Raw genomic sequence first — 27,763 nt, forward strand, 5'->3', positions numbered from 1 at the left:
TGCCACGCCTCCAATTGATAACACATGTTTTATTGAGACACTAACTTTCACCGTCTAAAAACCCACTTAAAAAGTAGCCAGTGTTACTTAACTACAACAGTTCTACTTTTCCATTTTTTCCTTTGTTGGTGATTTTTATATATTTAAAGTTTTCTTTTCATAGTTGTTTCAAAAGATAACTTCAAAATTGTATATTAAATAATTGGTTAAGTCCGTTTTTTGAACAGTAATTAATATTTTAATTATTAACAGATTTTAGACTTTTTTGCTAGTTTACTCTAATATAAAAGTCGTTTAATTAATATGTTTTTTAACGCTAATTCTGAACTTCAAAAAGTGTTAAAAGAAATTCAGCACAATGCAAATGTATTTAATTTCTCTGAACTGGACACTCGCCGTTACCGGAAGTGAGACTTTTTCATAAAACATTGCTTACACGATTGTCTAAACTTTTCTTTTTTCCACTCATGGCACGGTAACTAGCTCACGCGCAGTGCGTTCATTCGCGTGAGCGTAACTCGCCAGTGCTGGCTTTACACGATAAATATACCTAGTTTGTTTGGTTGATGGTAAGAAAATACTTTATCGCCCCACTTTATAAACTTATTGAAGACCCGCCTTTATAATTGCATTACGGTTTCTGATGGTTATAAAAACTTGTTTGCTAAGCGTTGCTATAACCAATGCCAAAATGCTTGCAATATATTTAGGATTTGCCGTGATTGCAAAAAACTTGATTTCAAAATGGCATGCCTGTTTAGCTTACACCATGGCTTAACAAGGTCTTTGATGGCAATATTACAGGTATGAAATCTCGATTTGTTTGTTTATGTCGAAGTAGTTCTATGGTGCTGTTGGGGCAAAAAGCTGCTGAGGTCGGTTACGGAGATTGATATCTCTACGGTTCTGATTCATTATTATGAGTTTTTACATTAAGTAAACTAGATTATCGTATTCTTTTCTTATTGAAGAATCTTAGTTTTCTAGAACTTTCTGTTGTTTACTTATTAGACAGCAGTAGTATGGGCATTTTCTAGTGCAGCATTGTTTCAATACAGTCTGAGTCTCCGACCATATCACCTTTTTATCGTGGGATGACTTGATTCGTTGTAAGCTGGTCATGTAAAATTTTAATCTCAGGTTAATCTGTTGTAGAACGTAGCAATTCCTAAAGTCTTTCAATGGATGTTTTAATAAGATCAGAGGCAGGTGAGGCAGCAAGTGGTACAACATCAGAGACAAGCAATTCTGTATTTCAAATTAATACGGCTAGCAACACAACAAGTTCCTCAGATGAGAGATCGGTTGTTATACTGCGTTCTAATCCACTGATATTACCCATGGTTTGTGGACTTTGTGGAAGTCAGTATGCCACTGCTCGGGGTATGTAGTATCCTAAAGACTAGCATAATAATTTTACAGCTGTCTTTAAACTTTGTTTGTTTTAGTGTAAGGTCAAGGCCTAATTGTGTTCTCATATATAGCTCTAAGCCACAAAATGTTAGCTCTAGATTTACCCCTTTGTGTGTAGAATTGGAGAGCCATCTTGATATGCATAGAGATGGCCTTCCTGCTGCTAAGAAGGGCCGAGGCCGACCCAAGGGCTCGCGGAACAGAAAATTAGAAGACATAGAGGAAATAGCAGAGAGTCCATCTGAGGCGCCTAATAATCTGCCACAATCAGGAAACATCATGAAGTAGGTTTTCTTTGTTATCATAGAGCTATACTGTTTCCTGTCATAGAGTTGGGCGATTCGCTTTCATGAGGCTTCATTGTTTGTTCTTAAGCTTCTTGAGTTTTATTATTTGTTTCAAAAAATCCAGAGAGTCTTGTTTGAACATATCAAGTAATTCAAATCTATGTCAACCCCGCAATCATTTAGATCTACTTCTAAAAAATGAAGCCAGCTGGTGTCCGTCACTAGCTAGCAGGTTTCTAGCACTAGCCAGCAGGTCTCTGACACCTGCCAACAGGTCTCTGACACTAGCCAGCAGGTCTCTGACACTGGCCAGGTCTCCGCCCATAGCCAGCAGGTCTCCGGCACTAGCCAGCACGTCTCCGACACTTGCCAGCAGGTTTCTGGCACTAACCAGCAGATATCGAACTTGTATTTATTATCTTCATTAATTCCTTGATAATTCTGTTAGTCGAAAAATGATCTATATTGACAGCACACAAGCGGGGAGCTCAGGACGACCCCAACGGATTGTGAGGAAACCGGAGAATGACGAGTTTGTACACGATGAAACTGAGCTGGACAATGTGAGTTTTTGTTCTTTGTTTTGTTAAAAAATTTCTATATTCAGTTTCTGATAACAAAAATAAGAACTTATGTTCTTATTTTAGTTATCAGAAATCGAATATAGAAATTTACTAGTGTAATTTACTAGTGTAAAAATGTAGAAAATAGTCATTCATAGTTGAAATAGTTTATAGTAGTCAGTATAAGAGAGCGAGTGGCGCAGTCTTTTATTTAAAAAATGTTCTGTTTCAACAAACAGTCAAATCTCGACTTAGGAATTTTTCAACATGTTGTAAAGGTTGAGCGTGTATTTGTCTCAATATATTGAGTAATTTCCCGCATAAAAATTTTGTTGAAGCATTGCAATTTTATAAGTAAATTAGTTGTTCTACCCGGCTGCTAGCTGTGCTACATATATAACTAGTTGTGATACCCGACGTTGTCCGGGTATTAAAAATCAGCTTATAATCAATAAGAGGCAATGAAAGTTGCCTGCCACTTGCTATTAGCCTGGCACATTGCCAATGGATAATTTGAGTAAGCTTACTAATAGGAGCTACCAGCTTCTCGTGACGTTTTGCCATCACTCTGCGTAGTAATGGAAACCCTGTGTGTATTTGTTCCCATATACCACCCAGGCACTTATCAAGTTTGTATGGCCAAATTAGTAAGGCGTCGGACTGCCAAACAGGAAGGCTTGAGATCAAATCTTCCGCGATACAGAGTCTGTATTCCAATATTTTAATAGCTATTTTGAGAAATAAATATATATTTTGGCTGTGCTGCCCTGTGCTGTGTGCTGAGCTGTGCCCCTGTATCAAAATGTCTTCGGACAAAAAATTCTTTTGTATTTTACATATATAACAACATTTACCATTCTAACTTTCAAACTACATATCATGAGGAAATGATTTTGTGGAGTCAAATAAATAACAAAAATAAAACGACTATAAAGGTTTTCAAACCACTGTAAATTTAAAATTTCATAATTATCGGTGACGTATATCTTTTAATAACGTACAGTGGAACCTCGGTTCTCGAACATAATCTGTTCAGAACGTTGTTAGAAAACCGAGTTGTTCCGAAACGGTTTTTCCCATTGGAATAAAAATGTATGTATGTAAATTTTAATCCGCTCCAAGGCGAGAAAACAACTTCAGTAAAGTATTTTACATTTTACACCATAAACTGTACTGTATACTATAAATATAAACAGGTAGATATAGATCATGTTTAATTTTAATAAAGGGTCTTCTGTTTATGATGATGGAAAAAGAAAACAAAAGTAAACATTTTGTATGTTTTGCTCTTAAAACAAAAGAAATTGAACAAAAATTGAAGAAATTGATAATGAAACAGCAAAAAAATGCAACGGATCAGTAACATCAAAGATCGTAGAAAAAATAAAATATAAACAGCAATGGTACGTTTACTTCACATCTTTGAAAGAGCATCCTCCTCCAAAACAAAACTCGACTGGAGGGGTTGTCTCTAGCAAATCTCTTCGGTGAATGAGACGTCGTTCCAGATGGTTCCTCCCATTTTGTAAAGAATTTATGAAGTGTAAATTGCTTCTCCATTTTTTCACGAATGTTTCCGGAGCTGGTCCAATTCCAATGCGCATGTTCCCGTTTGGTCGAGAACCAAATTTATGTACAAGGTCCGAGACGAACAAATGTCAAAATCTTTGGTCGAAAACCGAGTTGGTCGAGAACTGAAATGCTTGAGAACCGAAGTTTCACTGTATATAATCAGTACACAAATCGCTAAATTTTAATTTTGAGAGAATCTATTGTTAATACCGTTTTGCTAAAAACAAATTAGCCCTAGTACGGCGAGGACGAAACAGCATCATAGAGCGAGAAGAGTTGGTAAAGTTTTAATTAATACGTCATTTTTGTGTGAAAACGAGAAAGGATGTATACGTTATGTAGTATGTGCTATGTACCGCAAGAGCTTTCGTGGTCTCGTGGTTAGAGATTTGGATTGCAAATTTTCAATCGTGTTCTACGCAAGTTCAAATCCAGCATAATGTGAATTTTCAAGTCCAAAATTTATATGGCTATAGCTGGACATACCGAACACAGAAAACAGACAGAAGACAAACTTTGAGAAGTATGTAGATAAAAGTTTGAACCCTGGTAGAAATTAAAAGCATAATGAAAAGAATAAAAGTATAGAGATTAAGTTCATCACAACCGCATTTAGTGTGAATTAACTGGCTAGTGTGAGTTATCTGGCATGTTAATATCACTTAATCTGCAATTAAAACTACACACAAATAGGTTATACTTTTCATGTTTTTTTGTATTTTCACTCTAAGATAGAGTAACAATAAAAACCGTGTTACTGATTGTTATTTGAATAATATAGTTTTTACATTTTTATTTGTATTTTAAAATGTATGCTTTTGCATAGTTTTATATAATTCATTTGTTTTAATGCTGTTTGTAAACTGGTAAACTTTATATGTCGAGGATTGGACTCACGTGTTGGTTCACTTGTTGATTCACGTGTTGGTTCACGTGTTGGTTCACACGTTGATTCACGTGTTGGTTCACGTGTTGGTTCACATGTTGATTCACGTGTTGGTTCACGTGTTGGTTCACATGTTGATTCACATGTTGGTTCACATGATGATTCACATGATGATTCACATGATGATTCACATGTTGGTTCACATGTTGATTCACATGTTGGTTCACATGTTGATTCACATGTTGGCTCACATGTTGATTCACATGTTGATTCACATGTTGGTTCACATGTTGGTTCACATGTTGGCTCACATGTTGATTCACATGATGATTCACATGTTGGTTCACATGTTGATTCACATGTTGGCTCACATGTTGATTCACATGTTGATTCACATGTTGGTTCACATGTTGGTTCACATGTTGGTTCACATGTTGATTCACATGTTGGTTCACATGTTGATTCACATGTTGATTCACATGTTGGCTCACATGTTGATTCACATGTTGGTTCACATGTTGGTTCACATGTTGGTTCACATGTTGATTCACATGTTGGTTCACATGTTGATTCACATGTTGGTTCACATGTTGGTTCACATGTTGATTCACGTGTTGGTTCACATGTTGATTCACGTGTTGGTTCACGTGTTGGTTCACATGTTGATTCACGTGTTGGTTCACGTGTTGGTTTACGTGTTGATTCACGTGTTGATTCACGTGTTGGTTCACGTGTTGGTTCACGTGTTGGTTCACGTGTTGGTTCACGTGTTGGTTCACATGTTGATTCACATGTTGGTTCACATGATGATTCACATGATGATTCACATGATGATTCACATGATGATTCACATGTTGGTTCACATGTTGATTCACGTGTTGGTTCACATGTTGGTTCACATGTTGATTCACATGTTGGTTCACATGTTGATTCACATGTTGGTTCACATGTTGATTCACATGTTGGTTCACATGATGATTCACGTGATGATTCACATGATGATTCACATGATGATTCACATGTTGGTTCACATGTTGATTCACATGTTGGTTCACATGTTGATTCACATGTTGGCTCACATGTTGATTCACATGTTGGCTCACATGTTGATTCACATGATGATTCACATGTTGGTTCACATGTTGATTCACATGTTGGCTCACATGTTGATTCACATGTTGGTTCACATGTTGGTTCACATGTTGGTTCACATGTTGATTCACATGTTGGTTCACATGTTGATTCACATGTTGGTTCACATGATGATTCACATGATGATTCACATGATGATAAATGCGGACAGCAAAATTAAAGCAAGTCTGGTGTTTCTCTTGGCTCAAATGCCTTTTATACCAATGTTCACATAAACCACCAGTTCCATGTTAAAGCTCATGGCCTGTAGTCAGATTTGCTGACAAAAGACAATAAGCTCTTACTGAAGGTGTATAGAAACAATTCCTGTACTCATGAGCACCCTCATGATACGATTACGCTGGTATACGATTTTTTCTCTTTACGAAGTTGAACATGATGATTTTTTTCATTTCACCATACGAATCATTTTTCACCATACAAATTCAACAAAAATTTTGCCCGAGTTCAAATTTGCCCGCCGGTGTACTTATTACGTACGTCAAAATAACAAAGATGCCAAAATATCTTCACAACGCCTGAAAGAGAGACCAGTAAGCTTAAAGGTTTACTTGCAACAAAATTCACATTACAGTTATTCAGTATCAAAAGATTCACCATGTCTTACTCTGTTGTGTTGTAGGTGCCAAATATGTGGAAATGTGATTACAAGCTTTTAAAAGCTCAAAAACGAACAGTTAATCGTCGCCATCACAAGACCGCCAAAGATTAAAATTTTTTTTTAACGGCTCAAATGGGATGTAGTTGTACAAGTTGGTTTCTGTTTACACTTTCACACAACTTAATTCGTCGAAATATTTCCACAAATATGCTTCACACATTCAATAAAACCATGTCAATTGTTCTTACATGTCTGTTTCATCATCATTGTAATGCTGTTACTTTGAGCTCTGATATATCAAAACCTACCGTAAAAACTCGTTTAATTTGTTAACCTTAGCTCGAAGGAGTGCATATCATCCTCTGATAAACATGACGAGCCTGTTGGTCACCTGTGATACTCGAAAAATGCTGCAGAAATTATTGGCGCTGTTTGGCAGTAAGTATGGGTCACATAATCAGATTACGACTAGATGATTAGACCAAGCCGAAACAAAAATTTAACCTAGCGAGCATTTATATTTGGTAAGGGCTTTTCGGTAAAACCCGAAGTGTTTGTCATAAACTAGTGTTACGAGAAGCTTTATATGGACCCCTTTATTGGCCTTCCAATTTATGTGAGAACATCACGTTACAAAGCAATAACCAAATGTAATGGCTACATCAGAGAAATAAACTGATTTCAATCTACGGCGGTTTTGGGATGGCGGTGATTAACTGTTTGTTTTTGAGCTTTTACGAGCTTGTAATCACATTTCCACATATTTTGCACCTACAACACAACAGAGCACGACATGGTGAATCTTTTGATACCAAATAACTGTAATGTGAATTTTGTCGCAAGTCAACCTTTAACCTATATGAGATGAATTCAAAGTTTATGTTATACATACTTCTGTTCTGAAGGTAAGAACTCCCTACGGTACATTATCATGTTACATTTTATTACAGATCATGACCACTAAATATACTAAAGTTACTGTAGGTAACTATAGTTACTAAAGTTAACATACTATCTTGTTACTAATTTTTAATGTGTATAATACTTACAGAAAATTTGGACAATTTTTTTCCAGGGGAATGTTTGCGTTATATAATTATTATGGTTTCTATGCCTACAGACGGTTTTTTCACCATACGATGTCAACCCTGAAACAGATCAAAATCGTATCCTTAGGGTGCACTGTACTAGGAGTTGTCTTTTCTATACTAGACTAGCGCTTATCAAGAGTCAATGTTCTACCAGACTACTTGACACATCCACGGGTCAGCACTGTAACCATGGTCAAAGACATGTCGTTTTTTGCTCTGTTAATTTTAGCTTTCCATGTAGAGGTTAGTATGGGCCATCATATTCCTGGTGGAATACTAAAGTTGTGGATTGCAAGTACAATCCATGTAGTTGCACTCAGCCAGTCTTGGCTATACAATACCTTTGTACCTGATCAGCAGCGGAGTTGTCTTCTTTTGTCTAGTTGCTGGTAGCCGAAGATTCCTTTGCAAAACAGAACTTGCCTGAGTGTACAAGCAGTGGAGTGCTTATCGCTCGACTTGAGGACTATGTAAACTCGAAGGTATTAGTCCTTGAATCAGATGCACCAGGTGCACCTGGAGACAGAGATGCTGAGCTGGTGAGCCAGGGCCTGCTAGAGACCGCCATGGGCGTGGCCTCAGCCAGCAGTCTGTCGCAAGTACGTGGCATATTGATTTCATAGATGTCTTTGTCGTTAGTAGTTTTATATGAGTTGGTATCAGAGTTTCTACGTTACCTTGACATATTGGTGGATTCGTTAGGACACACTCAGTCTTCAAGCAGATGAGGCTATGAAGGCTTTGATCAGCAGCAATGACCTCTCAACAACATCGACTGACGAAAACATGCAAATTGCTTGTGAGGTCAGTGAAGAGAATGAAAACCAAGACAACATTACGCACATTGAGGTCTGTCTGGAGACAAATAAAGATGGTGAGAGAATAATTCTTCATAGTTACTGTAAAACCTCTATTTGAATGCCACCTCTATTTGACCGCCATTGTGAGAGAACGGTTGAAAAAAGAGTGCCACTCTCCATTTGACCGCCACTTTGACAACCTTTGATCTTTATGAACCCATAAAATCAAGTTATCAGTAAAAAAGTGTCCACAAAATCGTATTAATAATTCATTGTTTTCATCAATAATAATCAATTTTCTTGTTGTTCAACTCCAAAGCTTTGCGCTTTTTTTCCGTTAAAACTTTGAAAGCAACACCTTAAAAATAATTAAAAATTGTATCAGGCTAATAGTAGTTCTTTGTTCAACTTTGAAGTACGTAAAAAATGGTTTACATTTACGATCGTAGATGAACGACTAATTTAGTCCGAAGGCTGCGTTTAGCGAGCAAAGCATTCGTGCTAAATGCAACACATAAAAGTTTTGCTCTGCCAAAAAATAGTTTGGATGTTAGTATCGACTAGTTCAGCAGTGCGGAAGAAATGTTGAGGTCTGAAGACATTTTGGAAGGTATTGAACAATCAGAAAATGTTTGTTCCATCGAAAGCAACAACCAGAATGCAGCTATCCGAGCAAACGATGCAAATATTTTTGTTTTACACGTTAATTTTTGTTTCTGCATGGTTCGTATATGTCACTTGTTCATAAATATATATTTGCAGCATTTAATCGATTGTCATTGTATAACTTATAAATTTGCAGATTCATAGCATATTATTTGATAGTATTATTGCGGTAATCTGATCCTACACTCATAACTCCTCTTCTATTGCACATATAAGGCGAGTTTTGGCTTCAAACTGTAGCAAACATATCAATGAATGCAATGAGCTTTTATGCGACATTGGTAAATAGAGATACAAAATAAAAATATGTCTTCAAATGTAGAATGAAATGAAAAATGAAGCTTCAAAAACTTTCAAAGCAACATACAGTCAAACATGGATAACTCGCCCGCGGATAGCTCGAACATATGGTTAATTTGAACGGTTTCTTTGGTCCATTCCCACGGAATGATAAATTGCTATAGATAACTCGAACTCAACACTGTTAATTCGAACTGTTTTTTGCCCAACGGCTACCGAACAGTTGTTATCGCTTTAGAAAATCACTTTATTCCAAGCCATAGAGGTAAACCTCAACCTTTCGTAATTCATAAGCGTCGTTATTACCACCATCGGCAAAATATTTTTGTCAACGACTTTTCTAAAGGTTTGGTGAAATTTGATTTATACCAAACATCCGCTCTGCGATCGCCCTTCGGAAGCGAGGTAAAGTGAGGTAATCTTTGCATGAACTTCAAGAAAAATCGGCAAAATTGATCGTGGGTAAAACGCTCAAAAGAAAAAGATGTCTTTTCTTCCGAGCATTTCAACAACGATCAAGTTTTGCCAATGTCAATCTAAAAACGTCCTGGCAATAACATCACCTCAAACAAAGGACCAATCTCAAGTGATAGAAAAATCTCTATACTTTTTGATGAAAACGTTTTAAACTTTATATTAGAAGCATTTAATTTGACACAAGCCATTAGTGTTTTTGATTTATATTATAGTTTGTATATGTACATGTATCTACTAATAAATAAATACATGGACTTGTGACAGTGCTCTGATAACTTGGACGCTCTGATAATTCGAACACTTTCGCTCGGTCCCGTGAAGTTCGAGTTATCCATGTTTGACTGTATATCAACTGGTAAGATGTTTCTCGGTTCCTCTATGCATATTTATTAAGAGATCTTTGACAAGTTTGAGGTAAGGTAGCAGATTTATTACATACAAAAGGTTTAATATCGCTTCACCGGCAAAAGAGAGCAAAATATAGGCAACATTCGCATCGCCTGTAAAAGTGCTAAATTTATCTTCCCAAAATTCTGACGAGCCATTTGCAAAATACAACGCCAGCCTGTATTTGAACACCACCTCCATTTGACCGTTGCTATGGAGTAAGGGTTGAAAAATAGAGCGTCATGGTGTTCAATTAGAGGTTTTACGGTATTCTTGTGACGCACTGTTTTGCTTTTTTAAATGGTCTCTGCAGTCGTAATTTTCTATTGAAGTTGTGTTTTAAGGTATATATTATCGTATATATGTTATAGTATATATATTACAGTATATATATTATAGTATATATATTGTAGGGTAGTATATATATTATAGGATATATTATAGTATATATATTATAGTAATTGTATTGTAGGGTAGTATATATATTGTAGGATATATTATAGTATATATATTATAGTAAATGTATTGTAGGGTAGTATATATATTGTAGGATATATTGAAGTCTTCTCCCTTAATTTCAAGGTAAGTTTATTTCTTATTTGCTGTACTGTTAAGAGTCAATGTTCTTTTTACACTGGAATAACTGAAAAGCTTTGTTTAAGTATATAGGGAGTTGTCTCTCCTTTGCTGTATATGGAAGGGATTGATATTGTAGACATGCAATTACAAGTGAGTAAACCTCCTGTTACTCGCAACAGTTTTTCAGATTACTATGAAGTACTATCTGTGTTGAACTATACAGCTCAAGTTCTCTATATGAAATGAATTCATTTTAAGACTCACTGTCTAGTATTAATTTCATATAGAGAAGTCTGACTGTATTTTTCAGGTAAGGAGATGGTTGACTGTATTATCAGCAGAGTTTAGTTCTAGTTCTTATTCTGTAGGAATGGTGGTAGATGGGGGCGCTAACAAGGAGTCCGTATCGACAAATGCCAGGATGTGTGAGCTTTGTTGCGTCGTAAGTCAAGTGCCTTGTATATTGTTCTTTTGTTAAACTCAATTTAATGAGAGTAGGTGAGCTAGGAGTTTGTGATGTCATTGTTGCATTCTGATCTTGTCAGACGCTCACTTAACAAGTTGTAAACCTAAATACTATTGGTCAGTTGCCCCACTCGCTATATACTATTGGTCAGTTGCCCCACTCGCTATATACTATTGGTTAGTTGCCCCACTCGCTATATACTATTGGTTAGTTGCCCCACTCGCTATACATGTATTTCTCAAAGTAGGTCGTACGTCTGTCCGCATTCCAGCTATAGCTATTAAAATCTTGACATTCCGCGTTGTGATAGATTCAAACTCACAACGAATGCTTCAACAAGTGCCTTATCCGGACGCTCTACCACTGAGCTAGAACGGCATATTGATCACAGATGTTTTTATATACCGCCTAGCGCATGCCAATTATTTTAGCCTTGCGCCCACGCGTTACGATGCCTCTGTTAAGAACTATTTCAGGACCTAAGTTTATGTGACACGATGCTTCTTCGTTTTTTTTTCGTTAGAGCTAATTTATTCCGCCCCACGACATCGACAATAATTTATCTCGAACTTAAAATTTGGCGATTTGTGTACTGATTATAAACGCTATGAAAAGATAAATGTCACCGAACTTGCCATGGCGAGTTATCTATGTCCATTATATCCGGTATTCGTTATAATAAAAACGTTTCGCAATGATAAAATTAATGTTAAAAGTTCAAAGTTTAATAAGATACATACTAAAACTTCCTTCAAGTAAGTGTTTAGTAAACTAAATTCATTTAAGTTAAATTCAGCGTTTATGTTACACGTATGTCTCGAAGGTAAGAACTCTCCACGTAGTACATTGTAATGTTATATTATTTTGGGCCCCCAGGTCATAACCGCAAAATGCACTAAAGTCATTGTAGGTAACTATATTTACTAAGGTTAACATAGTATTTAGGTACTATTTTTAATGATGATGATTTTTACCAGAAGGTGATTACATTAGATAATGACTTTGGGTTTCTATACCACTCTATGTACATCTATAGCCTACATGCCAATTTTTGCATGCCAACACTGAAACAAACTGAAATCATATAATTGTATCCCAAATAATTTTTGATTTAATCGTAGCTAAGTAGACCTTATTTATCCATTACTTGCTAATGATTTTACATTGAAACACTTTTACATTTTTAATTTTCCTTCTAATTTATTTCAACGAAACACTTCTTTCAAGTTATGAAATTTTAAACTTACAGTTGTTTGAAAACCTTTACAGTTGTTTTATTTATTTTTAGTTTAGCTTGTACTGCACAAAACCTTTTCCTCGTGATATGGAGTTTGAAAGTTACAGTTGTTTGACAAAGTTTGAAAACCTTTACAGTTGCTTTTATTTTCTCTCCTAATTTATTTCAACTACACGACACACTTCTCTCATGATATGCAGTTTGAAAGGCAAATGTTGTTTTATGTTAAATACAAATCAATTTTCTGACCAAAGACTTTTTTATTACTCGGACAACGCTGGGTGGTACAGCTAGTACTATTATATATCAGGGAGTGATGCAATTGGCATATCTTCTTGTCTCAACTACAATCATATTGTCTCTTATCTCATGTATATTCTAACACTTTTATCTGTATTGCTCATATCGGTTACAAGGCAAAGTAGTTACCTCTGATAACTAAGTCTGTTTGAATCTGTGGCGTGTGTGCAGGTGTTACCTATGGCCGAGATGCGTGAACATATGGTTAGTACACATATGAAAGGTTCCAACCATGAGTTTCATTGCCCGAGAGTTGGCTGCAGTCAGCTGTTTACTACTATACCACGCCTAAGGCGTCATCTCAGTGAGCAGCACCCGCCCCTCGCCGGCACCCTTACACCACGAGTCTATCCTTGCCTTGCACCCAACTGTGGCACTGTGAGTCGTTACTTTCACTTCTTTTATCTGTCATCGGGTAGCAGGTGGCTGATGTCAATACTATAGAGGGATGAAGTACAACTGGGATCACCCGTGGTGTGATGCGTCTGTTATCTTGTTTGTTGGCAGATTCACAAGTCTAAGCACGCACTCAAGTTGCATACGTCTGACATGCATTCATCACTTGCAGAGGTTTCTACCGCTTGCAACTTTTGTCCCAGGGTGAGTTCAATGCAAGCTCAATCGTTTCTTTGTTCTAAGGACCGACAAGGGAGAGAGTGGGTATGATTAGTTTAGTTGCAGTCTATATAAATCTAAGGGGTGATATGATTAGTTTAGTTGCAGTCTATATAAATCTAAGGGGTGATATGATTAGTTTAGTTGCAAGCGATATATATCTAAGGGGTGATATGATTAGTTTAGTTGCAAGCGATATAAATCTAAGGGGTGATATGATTAGTTTAGTTGCAGTCTATATAAATCTAAGGGGTGATATGATTAGTTTAGTTGCAGTCTATATAAATCTAAGGGGTGATATGATTAGTTTAGTTGCAAGCGATATAAATCTAAGGGGTGATATGATTAGTTTAGTTGCAAGCGATATAAATCTAAGGGGTGATATGATTAGTTTAGTTGCAAGCGATATAAATCTAAGGGGTGATATGATTAGTTTAGTTGCAGTCTATATAAATCTAAGGGGTGATATGATTAGTTTAGTTGCAGTCTATATAAATCTAAGGGGTGATATGATTAGTTTAGTTGCAAGCGATATAAATCTAAGGGGTGATATGATTAGTTTAGTTGCAGTCTATATAAATCTAAGGGGTGATATGATTAGTTTAGTTGCAAGCGATATAAATCTAAGGGGTGATATGATTAGTTTAGTTGCAGTCTATATAAATCTAAGGGGTGATATGATTAGTTTAGTTGCAAGCGATATAAATCTAAGGGGTGATATGATTAGTCAAGTTGCAAGCTATATACATCTAAGCTACATAAAATTTAGTTTTTTTTATACTAACAGTCATGTCCGCCCATTGCTGTGGCTTGTTTGGGTAAAAGATCGCTTTGGATTGGTTTGAAACTAACAACCTTGGGAGACCGACACTCTAACACCGGTGACTGGCGATCGCCTTCCGGCACCTCCGAATGCACTGATTCTCTGTGGTTTATTTTATCTCTAACTGCACACTAGACTGCTAGAGTATCTATAATGTTTTGGGCTAGTTTCTGTTATTGTTAGACGCACATTTCAGTTGTTGAAGTAGCCGTTGTATATGTTGCCATGGAGACAATGAACATAGCTTACTTTTTCTAGGTTTTCAAGAGTAGGAGAGCTCAGTCTAGTCATATGAAAGCTCACACTAAGGTCTTAAATCCTGTTAGGTGTGAAAAGTGTTTCAAGGAGTTCAGGCACCCCTCCGCTCTCAAATTTCACATGTAAGTTTTCTTGTACACAGTTATTCATAACGTGAAACCTGATTATGTCATCTTATCAGTTGACCTGACAGTCACCTTGTGAATGTGTACACCATCATGCTAGCTAGTCGTAAGCTGTACAGCTGCTTAATCTTGTTAATCTCTCTTGTCTCATGCTCCTTGATTGACTCTAATTGAAAGTGTCCTTTATTCCTGTGCTTACCTCTATGCATCACTCTATGCATCACTCTATGTCACTGACCTATATATGGTTTAAGATGCTGTTTAAGATTTTTTCTATGTGCAGGTCCATGATGCCCAATTGTGATAAACCAAAATACGTCTGCGCGATATGTGGCTACAAAGCTGTAACGCCATGGAGGCTGAACAGCCACCAAAAACAGGTGCACTCCAGTAAGTTGCCTTTCCACCTGCTCAGTTGCTAACACCTGATTACTGCTATATGTTAGGTCAGGTCGGGCGGTATCCTTCCTTCCTCTGTCCTATCATTCTAAAGTTGAATAGAAAGATCAATATTGAAAACACTAGAGAGAGGGCTAATCGTGTCTTTTTCAATAACTTTTGAGTCTTCCACTAAATAAAGCCTATTAGATTAGCTGATTGGGTTTTTCTGTTCAGCGAGCAGACCGTACACCTGCGAGTACTGTCACAAGACATACAAAACAAATGAGATGCTGCGACAGCACACATACAAGCTGCACACTGGTACACCCACGTATGAGTGTGAGGTCTGCAACAAGAAGTTCTTCTACGCTGCCGAGTTGAGAGAGCACAGCCAACTACACAATAGTGAGTCAAGTCCTCTACGCTAACCTCTCAGTCTACAAGCGCGCAACAAGTAATTTCCATTGCTCATTCAGATAGAAGACAACTTCTCTAATTTTCTTTCACCTCCCTTATGAATTATTCCAATGTTTGGAGATCATGCTTACAGTTTGTATCTTGTTATAAGGTCAAGGCTATTGTTACAATGGGTTCATGTGTAACTCATCATAAGAACATGGTTATGGGTAATTCAACACACTTTTTCTTAATAGCCACAAAGCAGTTTGTCTGTCCTATTTGCCACCGAGCCTTCAAGACCATGCATGTCTTCCGAGGTCATATGAATGGCAAGCACTCTGACACCTGGTATAGCTGTGGCTTCTGCAAGTTCACTACTTCCCATAAAAAGTCGATGAAACGGCACATGGTATTAGGTGAGTGACGCTTAGCGTAAGGTGAATGACACTTATTACTCGGTGAGTGACATGTGGCATAAGGGGCATGACATGGGGGTATTAGGTGTGGGGCACTTTGCGTCAGGTGAATGACATATGGCATTAAGTGAATGACACTCAGCATAAGGTGAATAACACATGTTATTCGGTGAGTGACGTGTGGCATAAAGGGAATGACATGCGGTATTAGGTGTATGGCACTGTATTTCAGGTGAATGAAATGCGGTATTAGATGAGTGACACTTTGCTTAAGATGAATGAATGTGGCATTAGGAGAATGACACTCGGCATAAGGTGAGTGATACTTAGTATCAGTTGGGTGACTCTCAAGGCTGGTTGAGTGAGATTTTTTGCTTAGTGAGAGGTACTCCATGTCTGGAATGTGACACTTGAGGCTAGGTGCTGGTGCTTTAGGTTCCTCTCACTAGAATAGCAGCACGCATACAAGATTAGACTGTCAGACTCTGGAATGTGACACTTGAGGCTAGGTGCTGGTCCTTTAGGTTCCTCTCACTAGAATAGCAGCACGCATACAAGATTAGACTGTCAGACTCTGGAATGTGACACTTGAGGCTAGGTGCTGGTCCTTTAGGTTCCTCTCACTAGAATAGCAGCACGCATACAAAATTAGACTGTCAGACTTAACTGATTAGCTGCGTCTTTTGCTCTTTTAGTACACAAGTTGAAAAATGTGACATTGGAGGTGACACCTGAGGAGCCCCAACACCAGCAAGTGGAGGTCATACAGGGTGATGGAGAGCTCATACAACTCTCTGATAGTGGACATGTCGTTGGATCCATACATCAGATGCAGGTAGGTTGTCTTAACCTCTGCATATCTTACTTTCTCCACAAAATATGAGAGCATGTAAGACGCTTTGCTAGCAAAAATTTTTCTCTTTGTCTTTTTATCAACCAGCACTTGTGTGGATACACCTGCTGCATGTTGTCAGCAGATTATCAGCCTACACTTACGTGGGCGTACCTGCTGCATATTGTCACCAAAGTTTCAACCAACACTGTTACATTGTCAGCTGGTAGTGACTCTGCTGCTGAAATCTGGTCCATCTTTGTATTACAGTATGAGGATGTGGGCAATGTTGTCATTCAGAACAACAATGGAGAGATCATTACACCTGAGCAGCTTGCCAGAGAGGTCAATGTTACAGGAGGTATGATAGCGAGTCAGCAGATACATGTAGAAGGAGATATGATGACGACTCAAACAATCACAGAGGAGCAAATGGATGACTCTTTTCGTCATCTCATCACACACGAGCGGACTGGTGAGTACAGTCATATAGAAAAGACCGTGAGTGAAGTGCCTGGGGACACACGCTATCTGGCTCATACACTAAGCTTGTTTGTTTACTGAGTTTTGGAGTTTTCTTCTTTGTATAGATAACTCCTAATATTTGATAGTTTCAACTAATATTAGCTCTTATCGCTTAATTTGGTGGTAGTCTGAGTACAGGTAAAGTTACAAGTCTGTATTTGTGATCTTATTCTAAACATTGCATGGCTGAATTGCATGAACTCTGATGTGAGGACAGCAGGTGTCATGTTGAATGTCAGTTTGCTAGCAGAACTTAGGTGACCAATCAAACTAATCTCAGGTCAAGTTAGCGATGCCTACTTGTTGTGACACAACTCCAAGATGATTTCATCACCGTACATTACTATCCTAGGGAGCTGCCTTTATATATTTGACTTTATTAGTACACACAAGACTATAGGGAGGTATTTCAGTATTTATTATAGCAAGGCCTTTGAAGCCTGTAAACCCAAGCATTATCTTTATTGAGACTGTTAAAGCTAGCGTAGGGTTACTGTTTAGCAGAAACTCTAGCTAATCTTAGCTCTAACTTTCCTGCTGTTGGCTTCTATTTGCTACATGTCTCAATGAATTAGCATGTTTGTTAAAATTTTGAAGCAGTCCCATCAGAGTCATCTGCTATCTAGCTATAACCCATCAGAGTCATCTCCACCGGCCCTAACTAGATAACCCATCAGAGTCATCTCCACCTGCCTTATAGAACAGTTTTACATGAGCAGCAGTGTGTACTTCTATTAAATCAGTCTTTAGAATAGATGATAGTTCTTGCAGCTGAATTAGAATCCACTTATAGTCTTGCATGTTAACATTACATTTTAAAATAGATTGTCATGAAACAGCTGAAATGGTTTGTGGACAAGCCATTTGTGGATATATCTACGTAAACTAAATGATAGTCATTTCATTTGTTAAACACCTGGCTATTTATTTATGTTGTCACATCTTACTGTTTAAATGGACTCGCTAACTTGTTACGTGATATCATAACAAGTTAGCTGTTATTCAAAGCCTGCTATTCATATCATTTGTGTGGTTAGTGATTTGTGTAAGGGTACACAACTCCAGTTGTGATCTACCTACAATAGTGGAATGGGCGCTCTCAGACTTTCTACTCGAAGGAGTCTATGAATGGAGTGCATGTAAGGCATTTAGCTTGTGATCATCTACCCTTCATGATTCTTAGAGAATAAGTTGCTTTTGTTTCCAGAAAGTAAATGTTGGTGCACGACAATCGAGTCGGTCTATTGACAGTGGGTGAATGCATGTGTGGCGATGCATCGGCAGAAGTTGTAGTTCAATATCTTTATATGTTAATATTTTTGATTTGTGTATCTTAAAAATGTTTTATTGGGTTCGTTCGACAGACTAATTACTTTGTCTGCACAGACTCACAGTAGCGTGTAGCACAAGCAGCCTGTAGAGGATAACTCCAAGCTTATATAGAAACGTTGAACTAAATGGGTGTTTATTGCATACCCCATTTCATGACGAATATTTTTTTGATAGTTTGTTGCGAGTGTCACCCTTAGGTGTCCTGAAAGTTATTTTGCCAGCACGGTTGTCTGAGGCTTAAGAATATGCATATAGTTAAGTGTAAAAGGTCACATTTTAGCATTCAACTAAGATTAGCTCAATCAGTCGCTAATTTGTTATCACAATATAGTTGGGAAGACAGAGTAAGACTTACTATTTTGTAGGCATCCTTAGATAAGTACATTGTATCTTTTATTATTATTATACGCGTGTAACTCGGAGTCTAAATTTGCACAGACTAAGAGTTGTCTACACATGGTGGTCATCTTTACAGAAGATCATGTTTTTCCTGTGCGTTGCAGTCAATGAGGGGGAAGTATCCGAGGTGCTCGTATCCTTGAGTGCGGCTGGTGGACCTGTTGAGAGTTCGGCTATTCCATCGCCCATAGCAACTGACACTGTCATCACTTCTGGCAACTCCTGAGACCAAACTAATTTCTAATGTCAGTTTTGTCAGAACACTTTGTAGAACCTTCTCGATGTAGTCTTATATGAATGTAATTGTATAGTATGTATTTGTTCTCTCTGACTTTTTAATAAAACTTCACAATGCTCAATTATTGACTTTGCCCTTTGGATTCTAACAGAAAGTCTGCCCATACATCAATAACACCGCTATTATATTTGATTACGGGTTTATTTCAGGAAACTTAACAAGATTGTTCTAAAAATCATATAATCAGTAAAATTAAGGATTAGAAAAAATATTAACATGTAGATTGAGCAATGATATATACAAATGTGACAGTTGGGGCAGTCAAACTTGAGGAAGGAGATTACCAGGGCCTCCATGGCTGAGGTGCTAATTGTCTAGACGCAATAGTTCTATGCCCAGTTGCTACACCCAGTGATAGTGTAGGTAGACCATTGTCTAATAATGTATTACTATGTATGCCGGGGTGGAGTAGTAATGGTGCCCCATTCAGCTGTACGTACTGAGGTGTAGCCTGAGTTCCTGGTAGGCTTGGTGTTGGGGATGGGTAACCCGTAGATGTCCCGCTAGGACTTCTGGCTGGGCTTGGTATTCTAATGTCTAGTTTGTGAGTTGCTGGTGCTGGAGGATCGGGCTGTAGCAGACCAAGTCTGTGCATTTGTTCCACACTCATCGAGTTGTCACCGCACTCTACAATAGTAAACAAGCATTGCACAAACTTGAAAGGTTGTAGTCAGGGAATGACGAATCACGAAACGAATGTGTAGCCGCCGCTATTAGAATCCCAGTGGGTATATCATTCAACTTACCTATTACTTTAATTCTGAGTTTGTTTTTGAGCTTGCGAATCTGGCTGACGGCCATTTCTAGGATGTCAGCTTTCTCAAGTTTGCTAGCTGGGGTATGATTCTCAGACTCTGTTAGTAATCCATGCAACTCATAGAGGTATTTGTTAATTCTTTCTCTTCGCCTCTTCTCAACCAGTGGCTTGTTTATCTACAATGAATTATGTTTCAATTAAAGCTCATCTACTGAAAGTCATGTAGTCCAGAAGGCTCAAACGGGGTTACTAACTGGGAGTCAAGCATAAATAATCAAAAATAACACTTGTTTCAAGCAATGAAAAGATTTTAAGCAGCATAAAGCATTAAACATACCTTGCGGCGAATCTTAGCTTCATCTTGCGAAGTCGCTGTGAAACCCATTGTAAAATTATTATGGTAAAACACTTGCGTCGGTAGTGGATCTGTTTTTGTATAGTTATGCCTTCTCTACTCGCCTGTTGAGCTTAAGTACTACTAGCCCTAATCTATCAGCCAATCAGAAAGAGCAGTAGCCCGTAGTTATTGCCAACCAATAAAAATCAGATTAGCGCTCGTGTAATCGTGATAAGCCCGCCCATAAGCGTGTCTGTGAGAGCATTATTTTGACAAGGCCACAATCTCTGTTAAAATCACCTGCTCACAAAGGTTCACACACTTCAAGCCTATTGAAAAGTGTGGGAACTCTGAGGTTCCCACGTGCTTCTAGACACATTCCACTAGATAGCGGGTCCCTAAGGAGTCCTTAAGCATATTTGCTTACCCTCCTATCCCAGATGATACTCTCCTATTCAATAGACCAAGGACTACCAACTTGGAGCTTGGCCTCTAATTGGCTCCTTCAAATTGGTCACACAAATTTCACAACAATCTTATGTGAAAAGCGTGAGATATTGTTTGGTTCTTTGTGTGTTTGAGATAGGGACTCGTATTGATAAGCATTGTGCATTTAATTGTGGCGTGTGTATACACTCTACTTACCGCTTACAGCTATAAATACCATGCTGTAATGGCATCGAATAACAGGTGACTGTTTGAAAGGTGCCCAATTATTTTAGTACATTTCCATAAGCTGTTTGTAAACTGAAGCCTTTTAAGCACCAAGCGTTAATTGTCATTACAGGTTTAAAATAGAACTAGCTGTTGGAATGTCACCAGCAGTGATATTTGCAAGCACCTGTGTTTACTTGTCCCAAGTATTTCTAACCGTAAAAATCAAAAACCAAATATTGTTGTTGATGCGTGACTTTTTAAATGGCTTGTCCGTCTCAAGGAAGAGTAATGAAAGTTTTCCAAGTTTTTTCTAAGAACAAAATTTTACAAATTTCACTGACAATCATCTTGGTCCATTGATTTTTCAATCTTAATTTTGTACACTTCAATCACAGGTTTCTAAATTATTTCAGCTTACATGATATGAAGCTGATAGTATATACCTGTAACAGTTATTGTAAAAGTATTATCGCTAGCTCCTATAGCAATGCTCTACCGAATATCCCATAACTTAACTCTTTCGCTGCCGCGAGCTTCATAGGAACGTTTGGCAAAGCGTTTGCGTATGGCCCAGAGCCGCATGATGCAGCTTCAACAGGCTTCAGATAAATCATTTCTGATTAATAAGCAGTTAACTAATTAGCCAATGGTATCTGTTCTTAATGTAAGGAAACAATGATCTGCACGCGTTGAGCCAATAACAGTATGTTTACTCCCCATCTTGAGCATACTCTAGTTTCAGCTTCCAAAATCTTTACTTTTCATTGTAATTTTTTCTTAGCAATGACCAGTCATGTCAGACACGGAACAACTAGAGCGCTTTTACTGATTTCAGATCCATGAACTCCAGATGATTTTCTATTGAACAATAGTACTACTGAGAGGGATTATTTTATTGTTAGCTGTAATAATATTGATAACTCCTTTGACTTGGACATGCTTACAGTAGTAGGGGAAATGGCTGAAAATGTCTCCGAGCTCATTCTGCAACACATCTGAGGCATTTTTATGCCGTCAGCTGATTTAAAATTTTATGCTGATTAATTTGATATTAAAATATTTTTATGGAATGGATGGCTCAAAGTTATGACAGTTTATATGCACCCTTGACAAATATTAGGCTGGTATTATGTAATGACATAATTACATATTCCCTTGCCAGAAATCTGTATTATTTGTCTGAAAATCACTAAAATCTAAAATCTATTTAATCTGAAAATTATTTTAGCGGCAAAAAAGTTAACGATAGAAAGGCTATGTCAAACCAAGTATTTGGTTCGATTGACCAACCACTACTCTTGTGCAAAATAATTTCGAAAACATTCTGTTTTTAAATGAAGTTATTACCAACAAAGTAATCCGAAATATTTTTAGCGATTTTTCAAAGTTTCGCTGTTTTTTTCTATTTAAACCGAAACAATGCTTTTATATCAAATATTGGGTCAGCATTAGTTCTATATAGTAGATGAGATTTTATTTTGTTTTTAATGCCTCTCTTTAATACAAACCATTTATTCCAGGCTAATTGGTAGCATGGAAAAGTTCTATGGCATATTTTCTAATCTTAATATTATTTTATGTTATATTAAAGGGAAGCGAGTTAACCATTTTAATAGGCAGCCAATCTTTGATGCCAATGCACATACTTCAAGTCTTTTTTGCGCTTGCTCTCCTTCAAATAACATCCTTTAAAATAATTTCCTTCATTGTCGGTGATGACAAGGCGTTGACCTGCATACTTACATGTACGTATGTTTCAACATTCAGTGTTCAGCTATTTATTGCTAGAGAAGTATTTCCATGACAGGGGGTTGTAGAGGAGGGGGGTTGTAGAGGAGGGGGGTTGTAGAGGAGGGGGGTGTAGAGGAGGAGGGGGTTGTAGAAGAACACCAAGTCAGACAGTACTGTTGCCTTGTACCACCTCGATTAACTAATCATCGTAAGGCTTTGTAGCTCTTTTCTGCGGTCTAGCTTTCACCTAATATTAACCAATCAGTATGTACCTCTCTTTCTTTCTCTCTTCTGCAGTCAGCCGAGGTGACTAAAACTGTTTATGGTTGTGGCTCACATAGGATGGCTGGTCTGCAATCAGCTCAACTACATGCATGAGTCTACCATGAGTTCGTATTGTTTCAAATTCCTTCCAGCTACATCTTTTTATCTTAATAGATTTTCAAGTCAAGTATTCATCTTCAGCAAACAGGAGTGACTCACATTGAACTTTTCCATTCCTTACATATTATGGTTTATTGTACTCTTATATAATATAGGCCCACAATAATATATTATTTTATTATATAGTTATAACTTGATTTATAATTAAATTAATAATTAAATGGTTATATATTGTTATAATTATATAATTAAATAATATTATATTTTATTTATGTATCAATTATATTTTAATGTAATAATATTAAATATAAAATAATATGTAATATAATTTCATATTATTATATGATTTTATAAGATATTTAATATATTATTATACAAATTATATTTCTTACAAAGTAATGGTAGTTATTGCTTTTATTAGGGTATATTAGGGCACACAATAGGTTCACTGAGCGTAATTTAAATATCATGGACTGAGGCTTTTATAAATATGTCGATATTCTTAGGCAATTAAAACCGAATGCCACCTTATTACAAGTTCAGTATGGGCTAAAATTCTTTAATGGATTCATATGCAGATCATCAATAGAGTATCAATCAATAGAGTATCAATCAATAGAGTATCAATCAATAGAGTATCAATCAATAGATATCAATCAATAGATATCAATGACAGTGTTATTCAGAAGATAAGTTGAGAAACACGTGTAAACATAAACAATGCTTATCAAGTATCCAAATCCCTGATAGATATTTTGTCACTCATACCAGTTTAGGGTACACCATGGAGAAATCAAATTTACCCAATTACAGTTACTGCCCACTACAAGCGCGTTAGTACATTTATGCCTTCAATCGTGAGTCTGCCTACTGCATTTGTTATATAGATATATTTGTTATGTTATGTTATGTTATATGCATTTGTTATATCGCTGAAATTAGGATGAAGTGACCAATAGCAGCTTGTGTTAGTTTATCAATGATTAGACTGTTTTTCGCCGAGATCACCCACACTGACCTTACACCAAATCAATCACACAAATTTTTTTAGCAATCGATGACAAGTCCAACGTGTTAACCTTTGACCTCTGCTGATCATAAGTGGTCACATATAATTAGGTAATAAACCAGCACATCACAGTGAGTCCTGTGGTACTGCTGGTTGTTTTTAGCCCTGACTGCTTTAGCTTCTTAGGAGCAGACTTCTCTGTAAAGGCCATTCCATAATCAGAGGTCAAATGTCAAATATTGGCAGCATTATGATGCTGCTCAGCAAGTGATGACAGTGTGAATCAAGTTGACTTCATCACTTCATTAATTATTCAAACTGGGTGCCGGTACTAGAATAGTCAGTTTATGGATCATGCAATTTTAGTATTTTAATTCTAATATTTTGTCTTGTCTATAATTTAATTTTTTTTCAATATATGGTTGTGATTTATTACCACTAGTACGCTGACAGTTCCATGCGCAGTGAGAACTCATTAGGTGTAATAAGTATGCGAACAATTATTTTTAGGTGTGGAAAGGTGATCGAGACATGCAACGGTAGCGCAGTTACTTGTGAAGCTGAATACCCGGGTTCGATCCCGGTGTGATGCAATTGTTTTTCGTAAGGCTGTCGCGTAGCCTTGGATAGAGCTGGCTCTTATTATAGTAAGATTAACTGTCTCATATTCAATTTCATTGATCAGTGTAAATATAAAAAAAATTTGTTTCAGTTGAGCATGCTGACTTTTTATTGCCATGGATGACAAAACAGGTCAGGTATGTTCAAACATGTCGATAAATTGTTTTTTCTTTGCGAGTGCAATATAGAAACATCTTGTACATGTTGATTCAACTCTAGCCTCTAATCCTGAAAAAAAGTTATCTTGATACATTTTCAAGTTTGTTTAGCCGTGACAATGATATCGTAGCCAATAGAATATAGGGTGACATCACTAGCCCCCCTCCTAGCAATAGTTTAGGCCACGAGAGGAGACTAGATTCTTGTTCATCATTTTAATCATTAAGGACTCTCATTAGAGCAGCCCTCATTTTAGCAGCCAACTCATATCCCTCTCTCTCTTCCCACAAGCTAAGCGTGTTTGACATATCATGCATTCCGCAACTCTCGAAAAGTGAAACTCAATCCATCATATAATGAAATTGTTTATGGCTTAAAGCTACCTCTATTCAGTTTATCGCTGTCATTAGCGTAACGCTGTCTAGCTCAATCGTGCCTAGGCTCTGTTCGACTCCTATTTGTTTACCTTGTCGTGTATCTGGTGGTCACGGCACTCCAAAATTACCCCTTTTCATCTATTTGACCATTTTTGAAGTTGGATAGTCTTGTTGGTGCAAGCACATGCAAGCACTTGGCAGTTTTATGTCTCTCTATTAATTTACTCAAGCCTTGACGCGGGCCGTTGACATGGTCGAGTCGTATCACCGCTGGGGTACCACAGGTCTTTTATGTTTCACCAAGTCCTTCAGAAGAATAAAAAGATAAAGGTTTTGCCGCTTTATCCAGTTAATTATCTCATTAACTCGGAAATTAACCTGAGTTTATTTTAACACTTATTAGGCGCTAATACTCTCTGCGAGGCAGAGATAGCGTGGAGAGATGGAAAGTTTCCCGCTTGCACTTGTCGCTAATCTCAGTACAGTAAATATTACTCCCCGAGACCAGTTTGCTCTTTCCTGTGCTGAGTGTTATCGTGTGAAAGAATTATTAGTTCAGTTAGGGAAGGGTGGTGATTTCTTTTCAACTCCGCCTGAAGAGTTGGAGGAAAAACTCTAGAAGCACGGTTTGCTTACATTATTAAAGAATTATTGGTTTAGTTATGGTAAAGTGGTTCATTATTTCCAAACATTCTTGAAGAGTCAATGGCTAATGCTGTATCTTTACTGTACTGCGTGTTGTAACATGAAAGAATTATTAGTTTAGTTAGGAAGGGATGGTTCATTCTTTCCCATTCCCCATTACAGTGCTGCGTTGTTTTGAAAAACAACTCAAGTTAAAAGATATAGCCTGAATTCTTAGCATGTGTGTGATAAAAAGTTCACCAGTCCTCCACTCAACTGTTTGACAAAATAGGTGCCGCTGTTTATATCAGTGTGGACTGGCTTCAACCCTGCTTCAGTTTGTTTATCTGAGTCTCAGATTCTACTTTTAGATCATAAGCTGTGACACTTATTTCGGCAGCATTGTGGTTAACAAGTATGCGAGATGCTGCCACCAAGTGTGGGAATTTATGCTAGTGTTTGCCTTATAGCAGGCCCGGCAAAAATCGGGTTTCTTTATATTTCCTATACAAATGCTATGTAGCTCTTCATCATTGTTAATAATTTCTGTGTCATACGTGTAACTAGCTGTGTGGAGAGTGTCCGTGCGCATTACCTTGTAACATTTGTTTAGTTCAGTGGTGTTAGTTACCATTCTTATGTGGCTCACTCAAGGCAAACCAGATTAGCATAAAGGCGTGGTCACACTAACACCGAACCAAACTAAATGACGCAAAACGACGTCGCTCTCAGCTGTAAAAAGTTCGGCCGAAGACATTTCTGGGCCGAAACGAACCATTTCGGTACTGCTCGAAATTTCGTGGCCGAACCCTTGCTGTTATTGGCTGGTTAAAATTCTAGAATTCTAGCGAGCACGCGTCACATTTCTCTTTACGTGCGTGTGAGTAAAGTTAAAAAAGAAATGGGACGATACTTTTATTTCGTTAAATAAACAACATGAAGCAATTTACAACAAGGTTCACTCAGACTTGTGATTGTGTTGCATAAATGTAAGATGTTGCACTTTGGTTTTGCATAAATGTAAGAGAATGGTTGTGATTTTCTTTTGTGTAGAATAGAAGTAATGTGTCATATTCATCCTGATGAAGTATCGTTGACTGATTTATTTATGTAAAACCACAGTACTATGATAAAGACTGTTTTTGTATGTTACGTAGTCATCATAGAAAAACATTCATATGTTAATAAAAAAATATAATTATGTTGATGGGTAGGGTTGGCAAAATCTTTGTGTCGAGTGATTTATTTTGAGCAGCTGAACGATCTTCTGATAAATCTGCTGTGTAATTATAATTGTTCCTCAAAGTTTTTTGTTTACAATAGAAATATTTAACTCAAATACATAACAACTACTAATGAAACCGTGTCCTGTCTCTATACGTATGGTATCTAGGAAGCGAAGTGACTTCAGATGCCGTGTGACATGTGCCACGAACCGAACCAGCCTCCGAACCGATCCTACGTCGATTCGGTGCTCGTGTGACCACGCCTTAAGAGTACTGTGAGAAAATCCTCCGGGCTGTCCTAGAGCATGCTGCTATCTAGCTCCCTCCTTGAGCATGCTGCTATCTAGCTCTCTCCTAAAGCATACTGCTATCTAGCTCCCTCCTTGAGCATGCTGCTATCTAGCTCTCTCCTAAAGCATACTGCTATCTAGCTCCCTCCTGGAGCATGCTGCTATCTAGTGCCATCCTAAAGCAGGCTGCTATCTAGCTCCCTCCTAGAGCATGCTGCTATCTAACGCCATCCTAAAGCAGGCTGCTATCTAGCTCCCTCCTAGAGCATACTGCTATCTAGCTCCCTCCTAGAGCATACTGCTATCTAGCTCCCTCCTAAAGCATGCTGCTATCTAGCTCCCTCCTAGAGCATGCTGCTATATTTTTCCCTTCTGAGTAAGTGTAAAAATAATGAACATGGTTGTAAAAAA

At 37.5% G+C, this 27,763-nt stretch overlaps 2 protein-coding genes across 2 annotated transcripts; one reads left to right on the plus strand and one right to left on the minus strand.

Moving 5' to 3' along the window:
* Positions 1 to 511: 511 nt before the first annotated feature.
* LOC137404058 (uncharacterized) lies at positions 512 to 19,232 on the plus strand. The gene is made up of 16 exons (XM_068090214.1): positions 512 to 569; positions 1,156 to 1,383; positions 1,532 to 1,697; positions 2,173 to 2,263; positions 7,949 to 8,164; positions 8,268 to 8,439; positions 11,143 to 11,216; positions 12,949 to 13,155; positions 13,285 to 13,377; positions 14,474 to 14,595; positions 14,882 to 14,988; positions 15,214 to 15,384; positions 15,633 to 15,794; positions 16,490 to 16,629; positions 16,897 to 17,101; positions 18,987 to 19,232. The coding sequence occupies exons 2-16, from the start codon at positions 1,182 to 1,184 to the stop codon at positions 19,106 to 19,108; spliced, it is 2,250 nt and encodes a 749-aa protein (XP_067946315.1). The 5' UTR covers positions 512 to 569; positions 1,156 to 1,181; the 3' UTR covers positions 19,109 to 19,232.
* Positions 19,233 to 19,321: 89 nt separating this feature from the next.
* On the minus strand, positions 19,322 to 20,366 carry LOC137404593 (transcription factor HES-5-like). Its single transcript, XM_068090813.1, has 3 exons — positions 20,275 to 20,366; positions 19,927 to 20,113; positions 19,322 to 19,807 (listed from the first exon to the last, which is right to left on the minus strand). The coding sequence occupies exons 1-3, from the start codon at positions 20,320 to 20,322 to the stop codon at positions 19,461 to 19,463; spliced, it is 582 nt and encodes a 193-aa protein (XP_067946914.1). The 5' UTR covers positions 20,323 to 20,366; the 3' UTR covers positions 19,322 to 19,460.
* Positions 20,367 to 27,763: the final 7,397 nt, after the last annotated feature.

This window comes from Watersipora subatra, chromosome 9, assembly GCF_963576615.1.
Source record: "Watersipora subatra chromosome 9, tzWatSuba1.1, whole genome shotgun sequence".
Taxonomy (NCBI): domain Eukaryota; kingdom Metazoa; phylum Bryozoa; class Gymnolaemata; order Cheilostomatida; family Watersiporidae; genus Watersipora; species Watersipora subatra.